At 37.0% G+C, this 17434-nt stretch overlaps 1 protein-coding gene across 1 annotated transcript in view; it reads left to right on the forward strand.

Annotated features, from left to right (window-relative positions):
- The window catches only part of flt1 (fms related receptor tyrosine kinase 1), a 157869-nt gene that overhangs the window by 129176 nt on the left and 11259 nt on the right, over window positions 1–17434 (forward strand). The window contains exons 23-28 of the mRNA XM_048597647.1: window positions 790–912; window positions 1013–1124; window positions 4143–4242; window positions 10762–10867; window positions 11538–11677; window positions 15992–16076. Of these exons, the coding sequence (XP_048453604.1) occupies window positions 790–912; window positions 1013–1124; window positions 4143–4242; window positions 10762–10867; window positions 11538–11677; window positions 15992–16076 (666 nt within the window). The remainder of the gene's footprint in view (window positions 1–789; window positions 913–1012; window positions 1125–4142; window positions 4243–10761; window positions 10868–11537; window positions 11678–15991; window positions 16077–17434) is intronic.

The following is a 17434-nucleotide window of genomic DNA, read 5'->3' on the forward strand; positions in this document are numbered from 1 at the left end:
TTTAACTGACTAATCAATATAGTAACCTTTTAATAAAATCATAAAATTAAAAACAGAAGTGCTACAAGTAAACAAATATGAATAAACATCTCAAGTGAAACATTATATATTGATCTATAATGTATTCAGCATTTATAACTTTCATTTTAGAAATCTTAGCTAATAAATAATTTATTATCATGTACCTACGGATCTCACAGTAGTTTGGAGCAAATCTGAAGATGTAGCTCTCTCCTCTCTAATTTAGTTAGTATAGTTAAGAAGTTAATAGGCAGTACAGTGATACCATGCCCGGCTCTGTATATTCTCTATTATCCAGTATCATTGCTTTTTATCATGTGCTGGAGATCCCGTGCTTTGTTGTGAACTACTATGAAAGCGTCATGGAAAGATCAGAGTGCAAATATTTTCATTTGTTTTCTTACCTGTTGTCCACATGCCAATTTGGAACATTTAAGTAAACCAAGTTGACACACTTAAAGGCACATTGTGAGACTCAACACGTGACGCCAGCTCTTCCTCACATCCAGACCTACATTGCATGATTATTACATTTAATGACTTGCTTTCAAGCTGTGATTTCTGAAAACAAGTACATTTCTTACGCATGTTCTAAGGAACTCGAGCAGACTTCCTACTTATTTCCCCAGGAAAATTGTTAAATTATTATTTTTTGGATCATTAAGGAAGAGGTTTTACTAAAAAAACTTTGGTATAAATAATGATGTCAGGAAATTCATGGGAAAGATTGAGGAAATGAGTTTTGAGAGTGCAACTCTTTTATTACAGTGCATCCATCGAGATCTGGCAGCAAGAAACGTCCTTTTATCTGAGAACAATGTAGTTAAGATTTGTGACTTCGGACTTGCACGAGATATTTACAAAGATCCTGATTATGTACGAAAGGGAGATGTAAGTTCATTTAATGACATTGCATGTAAAGTGACAACTAAAAGTGAACTTAGTTAAGAAGCTAGTCAATTCAATAATTTTTATTCATCATTATTTACAGGCAAGGCTCCCTCTCAAATGGATGGCCCCTGAATCTATATTTGACAAAATCTACAATACTCAAAGTGATGTCTGGTCTTATGGAGTTTTGCTGTGGGAAATATTTTCCTTAGGTATGTCATAATATCTACGTATATCGCTGACAACAGAACACAGGATACTTCAGGATGACATAATGACATGCAAGGATATTCATTTTAAAGGAAGATAAGTTTACTTGTACAAATAGGTTTTTGATTCCTAGGTTAGAGTCACAGTGTTGTGATGGCTCCTAATTTGTTGCCATGAACTGGTGTAGAAACATACACACATTGCAAGTTTAATGTGCAAAATACTTAACTGACTACGAACTGCATTTACTGCTTATTTAGCAGTGGCAGATGTGGGAAGGAGACAGGAATGAGGCAGAAGCTTCATAAACACCCTCAAAGGGAAAAGATAGATTAACACCTCAAATGCAAGTCTAGTCAGTTATAGCAGTAAAAAGAGTTTTTATTTATATCTCACCTTTACTGTGGAGAAACTTTTGAAGCAGATACGTGGAAAGAAATAAACGCAAAGCCAAGGAAGGAGGTAAGGATGCATGGGCATAAAAGCGCTCTGGATTTTAAAAGTTAGCCTGTGTTTTCATTTTACAGATGCTACTAGTGTGTTACTGCACTTTATTGCTTATATTTTGATCTGTATTAAATTCCATCCCTTTGTGAAAGTAGCAAGTTCATCAGAAAATCCAATCATTTAAAATTTGGGGTCAATCAGAATTGATGATATGAAGGATAAAAGATGAGAAAAGAATTTTGATGAACCAGATCCCAGAACCAAGTACAATTCATATCTGAGAACCATTCCTGTCATTTCATTTATGATTTTTGTTAGTTCAAAAAATTATGGAAACCATTGAATTCTACCAAAAATATTTCCATGGCATACAACCATTATATCAAGTCCATGTTTTCCATTTTCTATTAAACATTAGCCTTTTGGCACAGTGGAACAGTAGGTTCCAATTTTTGGAGCACAGTTAGAGATTCAGCGATTAGCACAGAAGTTGAATATACCATTTCATAGCTACTGACCATGTTAAATGTTGCCTGCATGAAGTTAAGGGACTGTGAAATGCTAACCCCTCTAATTTGTCTGGTTATGAACGAAAAGGGTGTGGTCTCCAATTGAAAATACTTAAATGAAACATTGGAAGAAATACCTGATGAGCTGAAGCTAGTACATGGACAGATTAAAAGCCTTTGAATTTTAAGGCCCCTTCCAACAAAATATAAAGAATATTTTAATAGCTGGACTGAATATAAGTAGTAAATAATTCAAAATCTAAGTTCAATACATTGTACAGAGTAATGCGTTATTATACATGTTGATCATTTATTAATTCTGACAGTCAGTTCTGTATTGCAATGCATTATTGATAGCTGTTTGCATTTTAAGCAGAAAATCAGCTGTTTCCTCCAACTTAACACCGACTAAAATAGCTTTTATGCCTGATAAATAGAGCAACTTCTGGCATTTGGGTTATTTTGTGTGACATAAGTCCCTTATTCCCTATTTTAAAATGACGTGCATTGACTGTGGCTTGAATCATCCAGTGCTATGACCTGGGTTAGCTATTTGGCCTAACCCATGGATGTTCATAATTAATCAATGGAGAGTAGATACTGAAGTACTTTTGGGATGAACGGTAGAAATTATAGAAGTATTTGTGGAATGATCAAATGAACTAAGCCATAGGATACAATTAGAAATCCAAGAGTTTTTGATTCTTTCCTTTTCCTGTGTATCCAGGTATTCAGTACCCTTCATGTAACCATCTCCCAGGGTTTGGTTTACTCAATCCATTCCTGAAGTTTCCTAGATGCCCTAATTTGGTCTACTGTTTCCTGGGTTTCATTTCCTATTGGTCTGCAGTACAGGATCATGATTCAAACCTGATTGGGATTGGATGATAGGAGCTGCCAGTCAATGTTTGTCATTTTAAGGTGAAGAATAATGATGATTCATTCTACAACAATCCTCTGTATTGACAGAAACCATTATATGTTCAAAATGACTTGGAGCCAGATAAGACGTTTTAGTAAATACCTCAAGATAGGTCCAAATGAAGGTGGCTGCTGTGCTGGGCAAAAGCAGCTGGTTAATAACTGTATTCATTAACGCTTTTGAGTATAGCAGGCGGAATATTGAATATAGTTGTAGTGTAAGCCATGACAAGTTTAAGAAATAGCAAGATCATGTCTGGCTGCTGCTTTGCATGTCATAAGTAAGATGTCATGGAAAACAATTTTGCTGCATGCAGCCAAAACATGACTCAAATTCTGGAATTCAATATGCTGCATAGGATTTTCAATTATTTAGTTGTCTTGATGCAGTGGACCTGGTCCTAGGCCTTTATTCAGGACTGCTAGTATTTTGTGTATTGTATTTAAGTTGCCTTCTAGAACATAGAACACTACAGCACAGTACCGGCCCTTCAGCCCATGATGTTGTGCTGACCTATTATCCTACTCCAAGATCAAACTACCCTGCATACCCTACATTTTACTATCATCCATGCGCCTATCCAAGAAGCACTTAAATGTCCCTAATGTATCTGACTCCACTACCACCACCGGCAGCACATTCCACGCACCCACCACTGTCTGTGTAAAGAACCTACCTCTGACATCTCCCCTATACCTTCCTCCAATCACCTTAAAATTCTGCCTGTAAAATTCTATTTTACAGTCATTTGTCAACTCTTGAGTTTTATAGGCTGGTGTGTACAAGTCACAAGAGTAAGACTTTGAGTGGTACATACCTGTATTAAACTGTGAGGATGCATTATTTCTTGATATTTTCTATATTGGATTCTTGAAATTCAATAAGTTCCCTGCACCAAACATCTGCATATTTTCTTGATGTGTGATTTTGACATTTCTGTTACCCTCCTGCTAATTTTACTCACATCCATTTCCTTGTCAGATCTGACACTGGAAAAAAAATCAGTCCAAAGGTAATCTTCACAAGCAGCTCTCACTTAGCACAGTATTCTTATCAGCTATATTCATGGTGGAAATGACAGAATTAGATGTGACTCTTGTAGCTTTATTTCAAATAAGAATTTATCTGCATGTTGAATTCAGGAGCATCACCATACCCAGGAGTTCAGATTGATGAAGATTTTTGCAGACGACTGAGAGAGGGCACAAGGATGCGAGCTCCTGAATATTCAACTCCAGAAATGTAAGTTGACTGGTAGAAATACAGGATTTTCGAAACTGGAAAAAACAAGGTCACACCTCACATCCTGATAGTTGCAAGATATAACCACTGATTCACAACTGTCCTTTGAACAGAAATTCAACATTTGTACTCACTAAAACCTGTCTGATTATGTGATGGGACCTTATTACTGAATGGTTCTAATGAATTAACAATTGACAAAGGTAGAAATTATATCATTAATTTACTGTTTGAGCACGTTATACATCTGCATGTGAGAGACTGTTGGAAAACCAATAAAAATAATCCTGATTATAATGCATATGTATTATAGTTAAATTATCGGTAACTACCTGCTAAATGAATTAACAAAAAGTTTCAAAATATCAAACTGTGGATGCTGGAAATCAGAAACAAAAACAGCATTTGCTGGAAAAATTCAGAGGTCTGGCACCATCTGGGGAGAGAAGGCAGAATATGTTCTGAAGAACGGTCATTGGACCTGAAATATTGATTTTGCTTTCTCTCCACAGATGCTGCCGGATTTGCTGTGTTTTTCCAGCAATTTCTGTTTTTGAAGCAGCAAGTTAAGTTTCTTCTGCAACATCAAAGATTCATGTTGTATTCGTTAAAACACAGTGGTTATGTTGAGTGATTTAATAGTCATGACTATAATAATGAAAGGTTGCAACAGATCAGAAAGCAGCAAACAAGTCTCAGCGCTGCAGCGTGAACAGTGCCTTATTTAGTAGTACTGCACCTCTGAATAAGGAGTTTATGTATTTAAGTTCCACGACAGAACCCAAGCACAACAATTTAAGCTGGCATTGCAGTGCAGTGCTGAGGAAGTTGATACTGCCATATTTCAGGTGAGGCATTAAACTGAGGCCCTGTCTGGCCTAAAAAGTGGACATAAATGGCCACATCTCTAATATTCTGAAAGAAAAGAGGGGCGTTAGCCACAGTTTCTTGGCCAATATTTGTCCCACAATCAACTTGATGAATATAGGTCTATCTGGTCATTGTCACTTTGCTATTTGTGGGCTGCATACTCCACATTGTAAACTTCAAGCTATTTAATTGACTGAAATTTGGACGATCTGGTGGATGTGAAAGGTGCTATATAAATACAAGGGTTTAATAAGTAGACAATGAAGAAATGTAATTATAAGATCAAATGAAAGACATTTACGGCAGAGAACAGTAGAAATTGTTAATTATACAGAGAACATGGAAGGAAGTACTGGAGTTAGTGATCAAAGCAGAAAGACTGTAGTGATGATGGAAGCTAGGTAGGTGGGAAGTTGAAATTGCTCAGACAATTTACCCTTCGATATCCTGCTCCCTTCCTACAATCTTTCATTTTGACCTGCTCTCAGAAGGTAGGAAAGAAGGTTGCTGGAAAGTGGCAGGGTCCCTCTTTGAAGCGGCCGATCAGATTCCAGTGTTGTCATTGGAGCCTGTTATTTTACTCAGTGGCATAAGGATCAAATTGGTGCAGTAGACATAATCTTGGTTTAGCTAATCAGGATGGAGAAATGATTTGGGTAGAGAAGAAAAATAGGAGTGGAAGGAATTCACTGTTAGGAAATGTCCACAGGGCCCCTAACTAACCACAACATTGGTTGGGTGGTGGTAATGCAGGCGAAAGCAAAAGTCACGGGTCATTTTAATTGGCTCTTCTGCCTTTTCTAGTTTATATGTAATGGTAATCTGAATGAAGAGTTCATAGGATACTTTTGAGATAGCTCCTTAGGGCAGCAGCATGTTCTAGAACTGACCGGAGAGCAGTTTATACTAATTTTGATATTGTGTAATTAGGTACCTGAGAGTAAAGGTACCTGAGAGTAAAGGCACCCTTAGGTGACAGGGACCACAATATGATTGGATTTAACATCTGGTCTAAGACTAATATTTTCAACCTAAATAAGCGAACAATGTGGGCAATGAAGATAAGCTAGCTGAGGTGAACTGGGATATTAGGCTGGGGGACAAATCAAAAGAGAAGCAGTGGCAGACCTTCAAAGGGATATTTAAAATATGTCAAATAAGTATATTCATACTACAAAGAAAAGGAGCCACCATCCCTGGTTAATTAAAGAAGTGAAGGAAAGCATTAGTTTAAGACAAAAACATATTGCACGAAGATGAATGATTGTTCAGTGATTGATACAATATAAAGAATGTTGGAGAATGGCCAGAAGATTAATCAGGAGAAAGAAATTAGCATATGAGAGGAAGCTAGCAAGGAATGTAAAAGCTAGTAGCAAAATTTTCTACAGGTATTTAAAAAGGAAAAGATTAACTAGAATGAGTGTTGGTCCTCAGAGTGAGGATAGGGAGTTGTAGATAAAAGGAAATGGTGGATGAAATGAACAAATATTTTGTTTCTGTTTTCATTATCGAGGATACAAAAAATTTCCAGTAAAAACTATACATCAGGAGGTGGAAGAGATAGAGCAACTTGGTGAAAATATAATCACTAGGGAAATGGTACTGAGCAAACCGATGGAGCTATGAGCTGATAAGACCTTGTGTCCTAATGGACATCATCTCAAAACCTTATAAGATGTGACTAATGAGATTTATAGATCTGTTGCTGTCAATTTTCAAAAATTTGCTAGTTGTGCAAAGATTCCATGAGACTGGAATGTGGCAAATATAAGACCTCTATTCCAGAAGGAAGAGGGCAAAAAACAGAAATCTATAAGTTAGTTAGCTTGGCGACTACTGTGAGTAATTAAGGAGTTTATAGCTGGGTACTTTAGAAAAACCCAAGGTAATCAGGAAGTGTGAGTATGGCTTTGTCAAAGGGAAAACATGCTTTACCAATGTTTTGGAGTTGTTTGAAGGGGTAACATGTGATGTGGATAAAGGGGAACCTGTGGACATTCTGTACTTGAAATTCCAGAAGGCATTTGACAAGGTGCCACATAAAAGGTCATTGCACAGATTAGGAGCTGATTGAGTAGAGTGTAACATATTAACATGGATAGAAGATTGGCTGGCTGGTAGAATACAGACAGTATGCACAAATGGAGAGGATGTGATGAATGGAGTTCCCTGGAGGTCTGTGCTTTGGCTTCAACTTTGTATAATTTATATCAATGCTTCAGTTGAGGGAAGCAAAGACATGGTAGCTAAAGGGCAGCACAATGGCACAATGTTTAGCACTGCTATATCACAATGCCAGGAACCTAGGTTTGATTCTAGATTTGAGTGACTGTCTACATGGAGTGTGAACATTCTTCCTGTGTCTGCGTGGGTTTTCACCAGGTGCTCTGGTTTCCTCCCATAATCCAAAAATGTACAGGATAGGTGAATTGGCTATGCTAAATTGCCCATTGTCTACTGGGATGTGCAGGCTAGGAGGAATAGTCATGGTAAATGTGGGATCATGGGGTCTGGTGGGATGCTCTTTAGGGAGTCGGTGCAGACTTGATGGCCAAATGGCTTCTATCTGCAGTATGGGGAGTCTAAGATTCTAAATTTGCAGATGACACAGGTAGATAGGAAAGTATGTTGTGAAAAGCATATATGGAGCATGCAGATGGACAAAGGTAGGTTGAGTGAGTGGTCAAAATAAAGACAAAGAGAGAGACTGCAGAATTCTGAAGAATAGAGGATATCTAGTGCATGAGCTGCAAAAGTTAGTACAGCTTATAATCAAGAAGGCTAATGGAATGCTATCCTTTATTACGAGAGGAATTCCACTTAAAAGTAAGAGGTTATGTTTCAGTTATACAAGGCAAGTGGTTTGACCACATCTTGAATATTGAATACCATTTTGGTTTCTTTACTTAAGAAATGGCATTGGAGGCAGTTCAGGGGAGGTATACTAGATTGATACCTGGACCTGCAGGTAATCTTATAAAGATAGGTCCGACAGAATGGATCTGCTTCCATTGGACTTTAGAGGACTGAGGGATAACTTGATTGGTCCTGAATAGACTTGATATGGAAAGGATGTGTCCTCTAAGGGGCACTGTTTAAAAACCAGGAGCAGCACTGTTCAAATTTTAAGTGTTGCCCTTTTAGGACAGAGATTAGGGATTTTTTTTTTCCTCTGAGGGTCATGTGATTTTGGTACTCTTTGCCTCAGCTAGTAGTTAGGGCTAGGGTTATTGAATAATTCTAAGGTGAAGGTAGATTGATTCTTGTTAAACAAGGGAATAAAAGGTTGTTGGGGGGGTAGATAGGAATGGGGAATTCAAAATACAAACAGATTAAAATAATTTAAAATGCACTAATAGTGTGTTCAAATAGAAGTCATTGTGGCTTTTCTGAACTAAACCAAGAGAAAATATAGATCAGCAGTTTGGTTTTGGGGCACTTATCACACTGCACATCATCCTAAACTGTGTTCAGTCTTAATATTCCCTGTGGTTAGACTCAATAAAGGAGAGTTTTCAGAGAATGATTGAAAAGTTAGGAGTAGGTTTAGGACCATCCCCAGTGAAGCTCTCTCTTGTGATTCCATGCCTTCTAATTGATTCTTCCATTTCCAATATGCACCCCATTCCTTTTAAATGATATCCTAATCTACAAAAATATTCCACTCATGGTCAAGTGTTCCACAACCTATTGGTCCCCCTTAAAAGAATCCTCCTTCCTCTCTTGGATCTTCCAGTGAATATCATTAGTCTTCATCCCATGGTCTCCATTGGCAATCACCCACATTAAGGTTTTCTTGGTTTCTTCACTTTTCACTTGCTTCTCTTTTCTTGCTGCTGCTTCCAATTCCACGTTGCTGATATTGCAGGTCCTGCTGGCTCCTCAGGACCAGTCTCTGTGCTTGTAGATGAAACAATTTGATTCACAATGGATAAGCATTATGTTCAAGTTTAGTGAGTTTATGAGGGGAGAAATGCTTCATTATGTTCTGCAACTAAGAATCTATATGTCTGTGTCATCTTTAGACTTAACCATTCCAACACATTACTTACTACTGTTTAATTCTCAACCCTCCTTAAATTCAAAGGGAAATTGAAACAAATGGCCAACATTAAAATTAGAAGCTTGATAGCAGAAAGTACATTTTCACACAAAGAATAGTGAAAACCTGTAATTCTCCCCTTCAAAGAGTTGCTGAAATTAGGAATGTGAATCATGTAAGAGAGACACTTGAACTCAACAAGGCCATTGGATTTAGTGCTATGTTAAAATAAACCCCATTTAGGTGGTTGCAAGGGCCTTAGTGCACACTGTGGGAGTCACGATTTGAGGGAGTAGACAAAAACACTTATTCTTGAAGGGTAAGTAAGTCTGTTTCTCTGTCTTAATAAGAAGACTTTTAAAATCCCCTGCTCTTTAACTAAAAAAGTGAGAGTTTGTTAAAAAGTGTTCTGGATTGTTTTGATTAATAGGCCAACAGACACAGGTTAGAAAATTATTTCAGTATTTGATCATATAACTTCAATCAAGGTCTTTGACGTTTTCCTAAAAGCTACCATTTTGTTGCTATGAATATTTGGCTGAGTATCAAAATGTGGTTTATCCCAGCAGAGTGTTCTGAGTTCAAAGTTGACAGTTCAATCTAGCTGTTAGCTCTTTTATCTATGGACAGAAAAAGAGTTTGTTTTCATATAAATTAACTGCTTGAAATTGATACAGCATTGGATTTTTTCACTATCAAATGTGTCAGAAGTGACAGCTATATTTCATTGTAAGTTTTGTTTTCGTCTGCACGTGGTTCCTGAGTTCTGCCAATGCTGGATATTAGTGACTGACTTTGGAGACAGCATGGGTGGTATGAGGGGCCGTGGGGTTAGTTAGGGATGAGGAAGATTGTGACAGTAAGTGTTAGAGGGCTTAACTGCTTCTGAGAACTGAGGCAGGAACTCTAACCAGTCTGCCTCAGCATTTGACTATCCCGATGGCCTTTTACACTCTGCCTCTATGGTAATTAGGTCTGTACAGTCATTTCCCCAAGCAAAAGTCAAATGATTTGTGATACTGCTTTCTGAAGCCAGTTCAGGGAGTCCGGAAATTTTCCAATTTAAGTACCTACTCCAGTTGCCAAAATTTGGCCCTGGTCAATTGAACATCTCAAAACTGAGGTATGAAGCATAGGTGAGTAAATAAAATTGTGGTGTAGGTCAGCCAGGATTTAATTGAATGGCAGAACAGACTGAATGACTGACTCGTGTTCCTATGTAGTGCTATGTAGCAGATTTTCTCCAACATTTTAATGTCATCCACATAAGGGAACCTCAATTAATACTAAACTCAACTTAAAATAAACCAAAAACAAAATAATGCGGACCCTGGAAACAAACAGAGAATGATGGAGAAACTCAGTAGGTCTGGCAGGATCTTAGGAGAGGGAAACAGAGTTAATGGTTTGTGTCCAGTACGACTGCTCCTCAGAATTAAAATAGACTCCTCCTTAGACAAATCACTGTAAAAATTACATCCATTTCAGGACATAATATTTAACGATGCCACCTAAAATTTATTTTACAATACCACTAAAAACATAATTAACATCATTATTTATTTTAAAGTCAAACAATTAATTGTTTGTTGGATCTGTTCTAGTTATCAAACATTACTTGACTGCTGGCATGTTGATCCCAAAGAACGGCCAACTTTCACAGAGCTTGTGCAAAGACTTGGAGATTTATTGCAAGCAAATGCCCAACAGGTACTGTTTGTTTTTCTGCCCATGCACTGGATTTCTGTTTCAGTTAATAACCAATATTTGAGTTGAAATATTTTGAGATTCAATTTCGAACTGTTATAAAGACAAAAAGGGATTTCATTTGGCCCATCAAGTCCATACCGACCCTCCAAACAGCATCCCATCCAGACCCACACCCCTACCCTATCCCCAGACATTCATCCAGACAAGTGGGGAGTATTCCATCACACTCCTGACTTGTGCCTTGTAGATGGTGGACAGGCTTTGGGGAGTCAGGAGTTGAATTACTTACCACAGTATTCCTAGCCTCTGACTTTCTCTTATAACCACCATATTTATATGGCAAGTCCAAATTAGCTTCTGGTCAATGATAACCCCCAGGATGTTGGTAGTAGGGGATTCAGTGATGGTGATGCCTTAATGTCAAGGGATGATGGTTAGATTGTTTCTTATTGGAGATAGTCATTGTTTGGCATTTGTATGGATCAAAAGTTGCTTGCCACTTGCAAGCTCAAGCCTGGATATTGTCCAAATCATGTTGCATTTGAACATGGACTGCTTCAGTGTGCTATTATTTTCCATTATTGCTGCAAAGAGCAAGCTTTTTCGCCACTTTTAAATGTAAAGATTTTTTTTTTTACATATAATACAAAGGATATGTTCTCTTTTACAGGATGGAAAAGACTACATCCCACTGAGTACCATGCTGGTAACAAATAGCTTTCACTTTTTGGTTCCAACATCACCTGATTCCTGCTTGAGAGATGAAATGGAGGGTGCAAAATTTAATTACAAACGTACAGGAAGCTTTGGGTAAAATATATTGCTCTTCATCTGAAAAATGAAAATACTTACTGAAAAGGGGCTAAATTTAATGGAGCCCCCTGGAGTGTATGTGATGTCAGGCAACCTGGGAGAATTGTGTCAGAATACATGTCTGATTTCCAGCTTTTCCCAGTTTAGCAAATTTCAAGGATACTACGTAGGACAGGCAGACTGTAGTGGTGGTATCTGTTTTGATGGATGTTTTTTCTGTCCAAGCTCACCTTTGATAAAGATTAACAGTGAAACCACAATTGTTTAAGTATAGAGACAATTTACAAAGAACACCCTATAAGATTTCTCAGCATGCATGTGGATTTAGTTCTATCACAGTTATCATCATTTCCTAAGATAATTCCTAAGTCAGTAAATGGAAATGGAAAAGGAAATTAATCTAAGTTTAGATAAGCCTGCACGTTTGCAGTCACAAGTTTTATATAACAATTAAGATTGATTTCATCCTCAAAACTGTGTGAAGATGAGACAAGTTTTGATATAATTTTAACTCCATTTACAATAATTTCACTTGACACAGAAATGAGATTTTAAAAATTGCCTTAATTTTTCACTGCCAAAATAGTTAATATTAGCTACCGAAAATACTAATGCAGTAAACAGCAGTTATTAAATCATTTAGACCACAAGGGTTGAGCTCAAATCAGCATGGCCATTTTTTACTTAAAAATGAATGATCAGATAGAGAACCCAGTGTGAATCATATCCTGTGCTGAATTCTTGCTAGTAGCTGCGTTGCTAACTTTAGTTAAGAGCTGGGCTGGGAAATATATAAAGTTGTAATGTCCATTCCTGACTGCTATGCAACAACATTGTCAGGATCATGGCTGTCTCTGCATTTGTAAAATGCCAATTAATTTCGTGTTGGATAGTTAGGAAGAGAAAAAATAATTACGCCTATTTTTCTGCAATCCATGTTGAATCTGAAATCTATTATTTTCATGCTCGAACTTTGAAAATATACAGTGCTTTTTGACTATTTATCCCTTAGGCTTAATCTAAGTGCAAACCATTTCAAAACTTGCCATCAACTTTTGATTTTGGCAACTTACAGTTATATCATTCAGTTTTTCTGATTCTGCATCATTAAATATGTAAATTAAATGTGTAAAACATAATGTGTACACCCCTTTATAATTCATTGATTTATGAGTTAAATCATTCTCATTGGCCGTTGTCCCGACTATTTCATATTTTTAATAACTAAAACATCCCAAATGACTCAGCATAACAAGTGAGGGGGAGGTTTTAATGGGATGGCAGAAGTAGTAATGGGAGACTTTAACCAGGCAGCAGAGCTCAACATTCTGAAGGAGACAAACTTTTAACTGCCAAGCTTATTTTAATATTTGAAATTTGTCTCCCACCAAAAACTAGCCAGAGTGATGGAAAAGCTGCACCAAATATATACAAGTGTGGAAAGTGAGAGAAAGAGGCAGTGTAGGACTATGGATTCTTACCGAAGAGCAGAAATTTGCTGACCTAGTCGTCTTCTGGCAACTCAGACACATTCTGTCAGCACCTATTCTAGCAGATTTGAGTGCAGGTGAGCCTCATTTAGAGTTGTAAAAATCATTTTTGGCACCAATGATGTCACAACATATCTTAGAAGCCCAACTGCGAGAAGCAGAAGCCGTGACTGACCTTGATGTCAGTCATGATAAGATGTTGCTGGGTAGAAATGGTTCAGCACAAGGTCAATAAGGTCAATTTTAATCCCTCCCAATCACTACTCCCTCTAAATGAGGGCAATAGATGCATTTAAAACCAGCATCATAATAAGGCTAGGGAAGTAATGATGGGGAATCAAGAAATGGCAGAGGAGTTTAACAAATGCTTTGTATCTGTCTTCACAATAGAGGATATGAATAGCATTCCAAAATTACTAAATAATCAGAGGTAAAGGAGGAGAGAAAATAAATACAATAACCACTACTAGAGGAAGAGTGCTGGGGAAAATAATGGCACTAAAGACTGATAAGTCCCCTGAATCTGATGGGATGCAGCATAGAATATTAAAGGAAGTGGATACAAAGGTAATGGATGTGCTGGTTGAAATCTTCCATAAATCCTTAGATTATGGAAAAGTTCCAGAGGATTGGAAAACTGCCAATGTAACAACTTTTCTGAAAAAGGGAAGGAAATAAAGAAAATGTTACTTTAGGCCAATGAACCTAACACCTGTTATTTGAAGAACTGTTAGAGTCTATTATAAAGGATATGATATCAAAGCCTTCAGAAATACATAATGTGATCGAGCAGAGTCAGCATAGTTTCAGGAAGGGGAAATGATGTCTAACAAATTTACTATAAACAACAAGTAGAATAGGTAAAGGAGAAGTTGTGGATGGAATATATTTGGATTTTCAGAAAATCTTTGATAAGGTACCACATGTTAGACTACTTAATAAGATAACAGCCCATGATGTTGGAGGCAGTATGCTAGCCTGAATAGATGATTGGCTATTTAATAGACAGAAAGAGTTGGGATAAGGATGATACTTTCAGGATGGCAACCCATAACTAGTGGAGTGCCACAGGTATCAGAGCTGGGGCCACAATTATTTACAATATTTATTAATGACTTGGATGAGCGAAGTGAACGCATTAGAGCCAAGTTTGCAAATCACACAAAAATAGGTGGGAAGGCAAATGATGAGGATAACACAAATAGTCTCCAAAGGGACAGAAACAGGTTAAGTGAGTGGATAAAAACTTGGCAGATGGAATATAATGTGGGAAGGTGTGAGCTTATGCACTTTGCATGAAGAACAGATGAACTTATTATTTAAATGGAGAAAAGTTACAGAACAGGGAGGAAATGGCCTAGTGGTATTATTGCTGGACCGTTAATCCAGAGACCCAGATAATATTCTGGGGACCCAGTTTCCAATCTCACCACAGCAGATGGTGGAATTTGAATTCAATAAATATCTGGAATTAAGAATCTAATGATGACCATGAATCCATTGTTAATTGTTGGAAAAACCCATCTGGTTCACTAATGTTCTTAAGGAAGGAAGCTGCCATCCTTACCTAGTCTGGCCTACATGTGACTCCAGACCCACAGCCAAGTGGTTGACTCTGAACTGCCCTCTGGGCAATTAGGAATGGACAATAAATGCTGCCTGGCCAGCAACGCCCTCATCCCATGAATGAGTAAAGAAGAAATAAACAGAGGGATTTGGGAGTTCTCATCATTGAATCACAGAAAGATAGCATTCAAGTTCAGAAGGTAATAGGGAAGACAAATGGAATGGTGGCCTTTATTTCAAGAGAGAATGGATCTAAAAGTAGGGAGGTTTTGTTTATACTATACAAAGTACAAGTCAGATCACAGCTGGAATATTGTGAACAGTTTTGGGCCCCTTATCTAAGGCAAGGAGTACTGGCATTGAAGGCAGTCCAGCCAAGGTACACTAGGCTGATACCAGGTATGGAGAGACTGTCTTAGGAGGAGATTGGGCCTGTACTTACTGGAATTTAGAAGAGTAAGAGGCAATCTTATCGAAACGTACAAGATTTTTAAGGGCCTTGACAGAGTAGACATGGAAATATTGTTTCCCCTTGTGGGAGAGACTTGGACCAGAGGGTATAAACTCAGAATATGCGGTTGCACATTCTTCTCTGAGGGTAGTGAATCTGTAGAATTCCTCACTGTAAAGGGCTTCGAAGGCTGGGTCATTAAGTATATTCAAGGCTGAGATAGACAGATTTTTAATCAGTAAGGGAATCAAGGGTTATTAGAGAACAGGCTAGAAAGTGGAGTTATTGGATCAAACATGATCTCATTGAATGGTGGAGCAGAATCATTTGGGTGAGTGGCCTACTTTTATACCTTTATCTTATAGTCTATTATACTCTTGCTGTTCTTTTAAGCTTTTATGTAGTTAGGTCTATGGATTTACTTGTAAATTCTGATTTGATAATTACTCACACTGTTTCACTCGTTAAAGATGATCCTTATATCAAATTTCAATGTTAACTCTCATTTTCCATTTTGTTTGTACATTGTAAATTTGTTTCCACTCAAACTCAAATGCCCCATGTCCACATAAAGCCACATCAGTTTGTGCCATATGCAATCTTAGACATTCTCTTACATACCCATATTGATGTCATTACTGTATATTATACATCAGACATTGAAGATCATTAAATAAAATCTAATGATTAGATTCTGCTCATATTTAAATGCTTTACATGTTCTCTGATATCAAACAGAATTATCTTTGCTTAACTCTGTCATGCAGACAAATTTAAATGTGTAACATGTTGCTGTCACTATAGATATATTAACACTGGTATGAAGAAACATCCACAGAATTTAAAGACCTTTGAAGAGTTACCACTTCAACTTGCAACATTAACAGATGTAAGTTTTCTTATGAACATATACTGTTGTGCACTGTTTGATAGCTTTGGCTCTGTTTCAAATCTTAGGAGTTACAATACAGCTTTGCAAGCATCCTTCCCCACATTACAATGGATAGATGTTATCAACCATGTTATGACAAACTTCACAAAATACATTTGGTTTCCTTCTGAATCTTTGCCTCTTCCCTTTTGAATTTATGAACACCTCAAGCTTTATGATAATGATAAAATACAGAGTAAAATATGGTTGTAAATATACTTAAAGTGAGAACCTGTATTCTCTAATACTGTTGCACTTTTAAGGATTGTTGTCATGCTTTGTAAGTTAGTTTTAATCAAACAGAAGAAGATGGGACTGTCTGAGCTTATGTCCTGCTTAAACTCCAGAAGTTCTTCTGAAATAAGCTATGCTTTTCTTTGTTCACTACTTGAGTCAAATGTGAGTAATCCCTTTGGGGTGAATTGATTTCCATCCTTATTGAGAAAGAGTATTATTATAAGAATTGAAAACAATGCATTCTCAGCAATAACGTGTTCATGTTTCTTTCAAAATTTAATCCACTTCAATTGAAACTGGACCAAATGGAGTCTGTAGCCAAAATTATCATTAGGTTCAAAAAAGTTGAAAGATTTAAAATGACAGAGGGAAGGAACTGAACCAGACATAACAATATCTCAGGATAGCAGTTTAATGAGAAAAAATGTTAATCAAAGAATTACAACATGGAATAGAACAGAGAACAGAGAATGGAGGGCAAGCAGCAACATAATATTAGGATTTTTTATTTTGCTGATCACCTGCTCCCTCCTTTCCATTGATATTGTCCAGTTGAATAAGATTGTTTGAAGATTAAAACAAGAAGAAAATATAAGAAGGTATTACACAATTTCTTTTAAAAAAACAATATTTGTCATAACTGCGCCTATTAATATTAAATACACTTTCCTTGATGGGGCTGTTCTGTAAGTCTGATAAAGATCTAGTCTTTTACAACGTACACACTTATTTGGGAAAGATTGCAGAATTATTACAAATAGATGTCTGTCTTACATCAAGAAACTAGCCTTTGCCTGCACAAACATTGAGATAATTAATTTAAAATTCATCCAAATTGTTCGCATTTGCAGACAAAAAATACTGAAAAGGCCAAGAAAATTGAAAATGAAGCATAGAAAATATTTAAAATATTGAGCAAAATATGAATAGCGACAGCAACGGTGAAAGAAAGTTCAAACAGAAAAATTTAACATACTGCACATGGAAATAGACAGGCGATATAAGAGTACCACTTGAAGGGTGTTGAAAGAGCTAAAGATGATATTGAAAGAGGCTGAAAATACTCAGGGGCTGAAGTA

The sequence above is a fragment of the Rhincodon typus genome, chromosome 6, assembly GCF_021869965.1.
Source record: "Rhincodon typus isolate 14 chromosome 6, sRhiTyp1.1, whole genome shotgun sequence".
NCBI lineage: Eukaryota > Metazoa > Chordata > Chondrichthyes > Orectolobiformes > Rhincodontidae > Rhincodon > Rhincodon typus.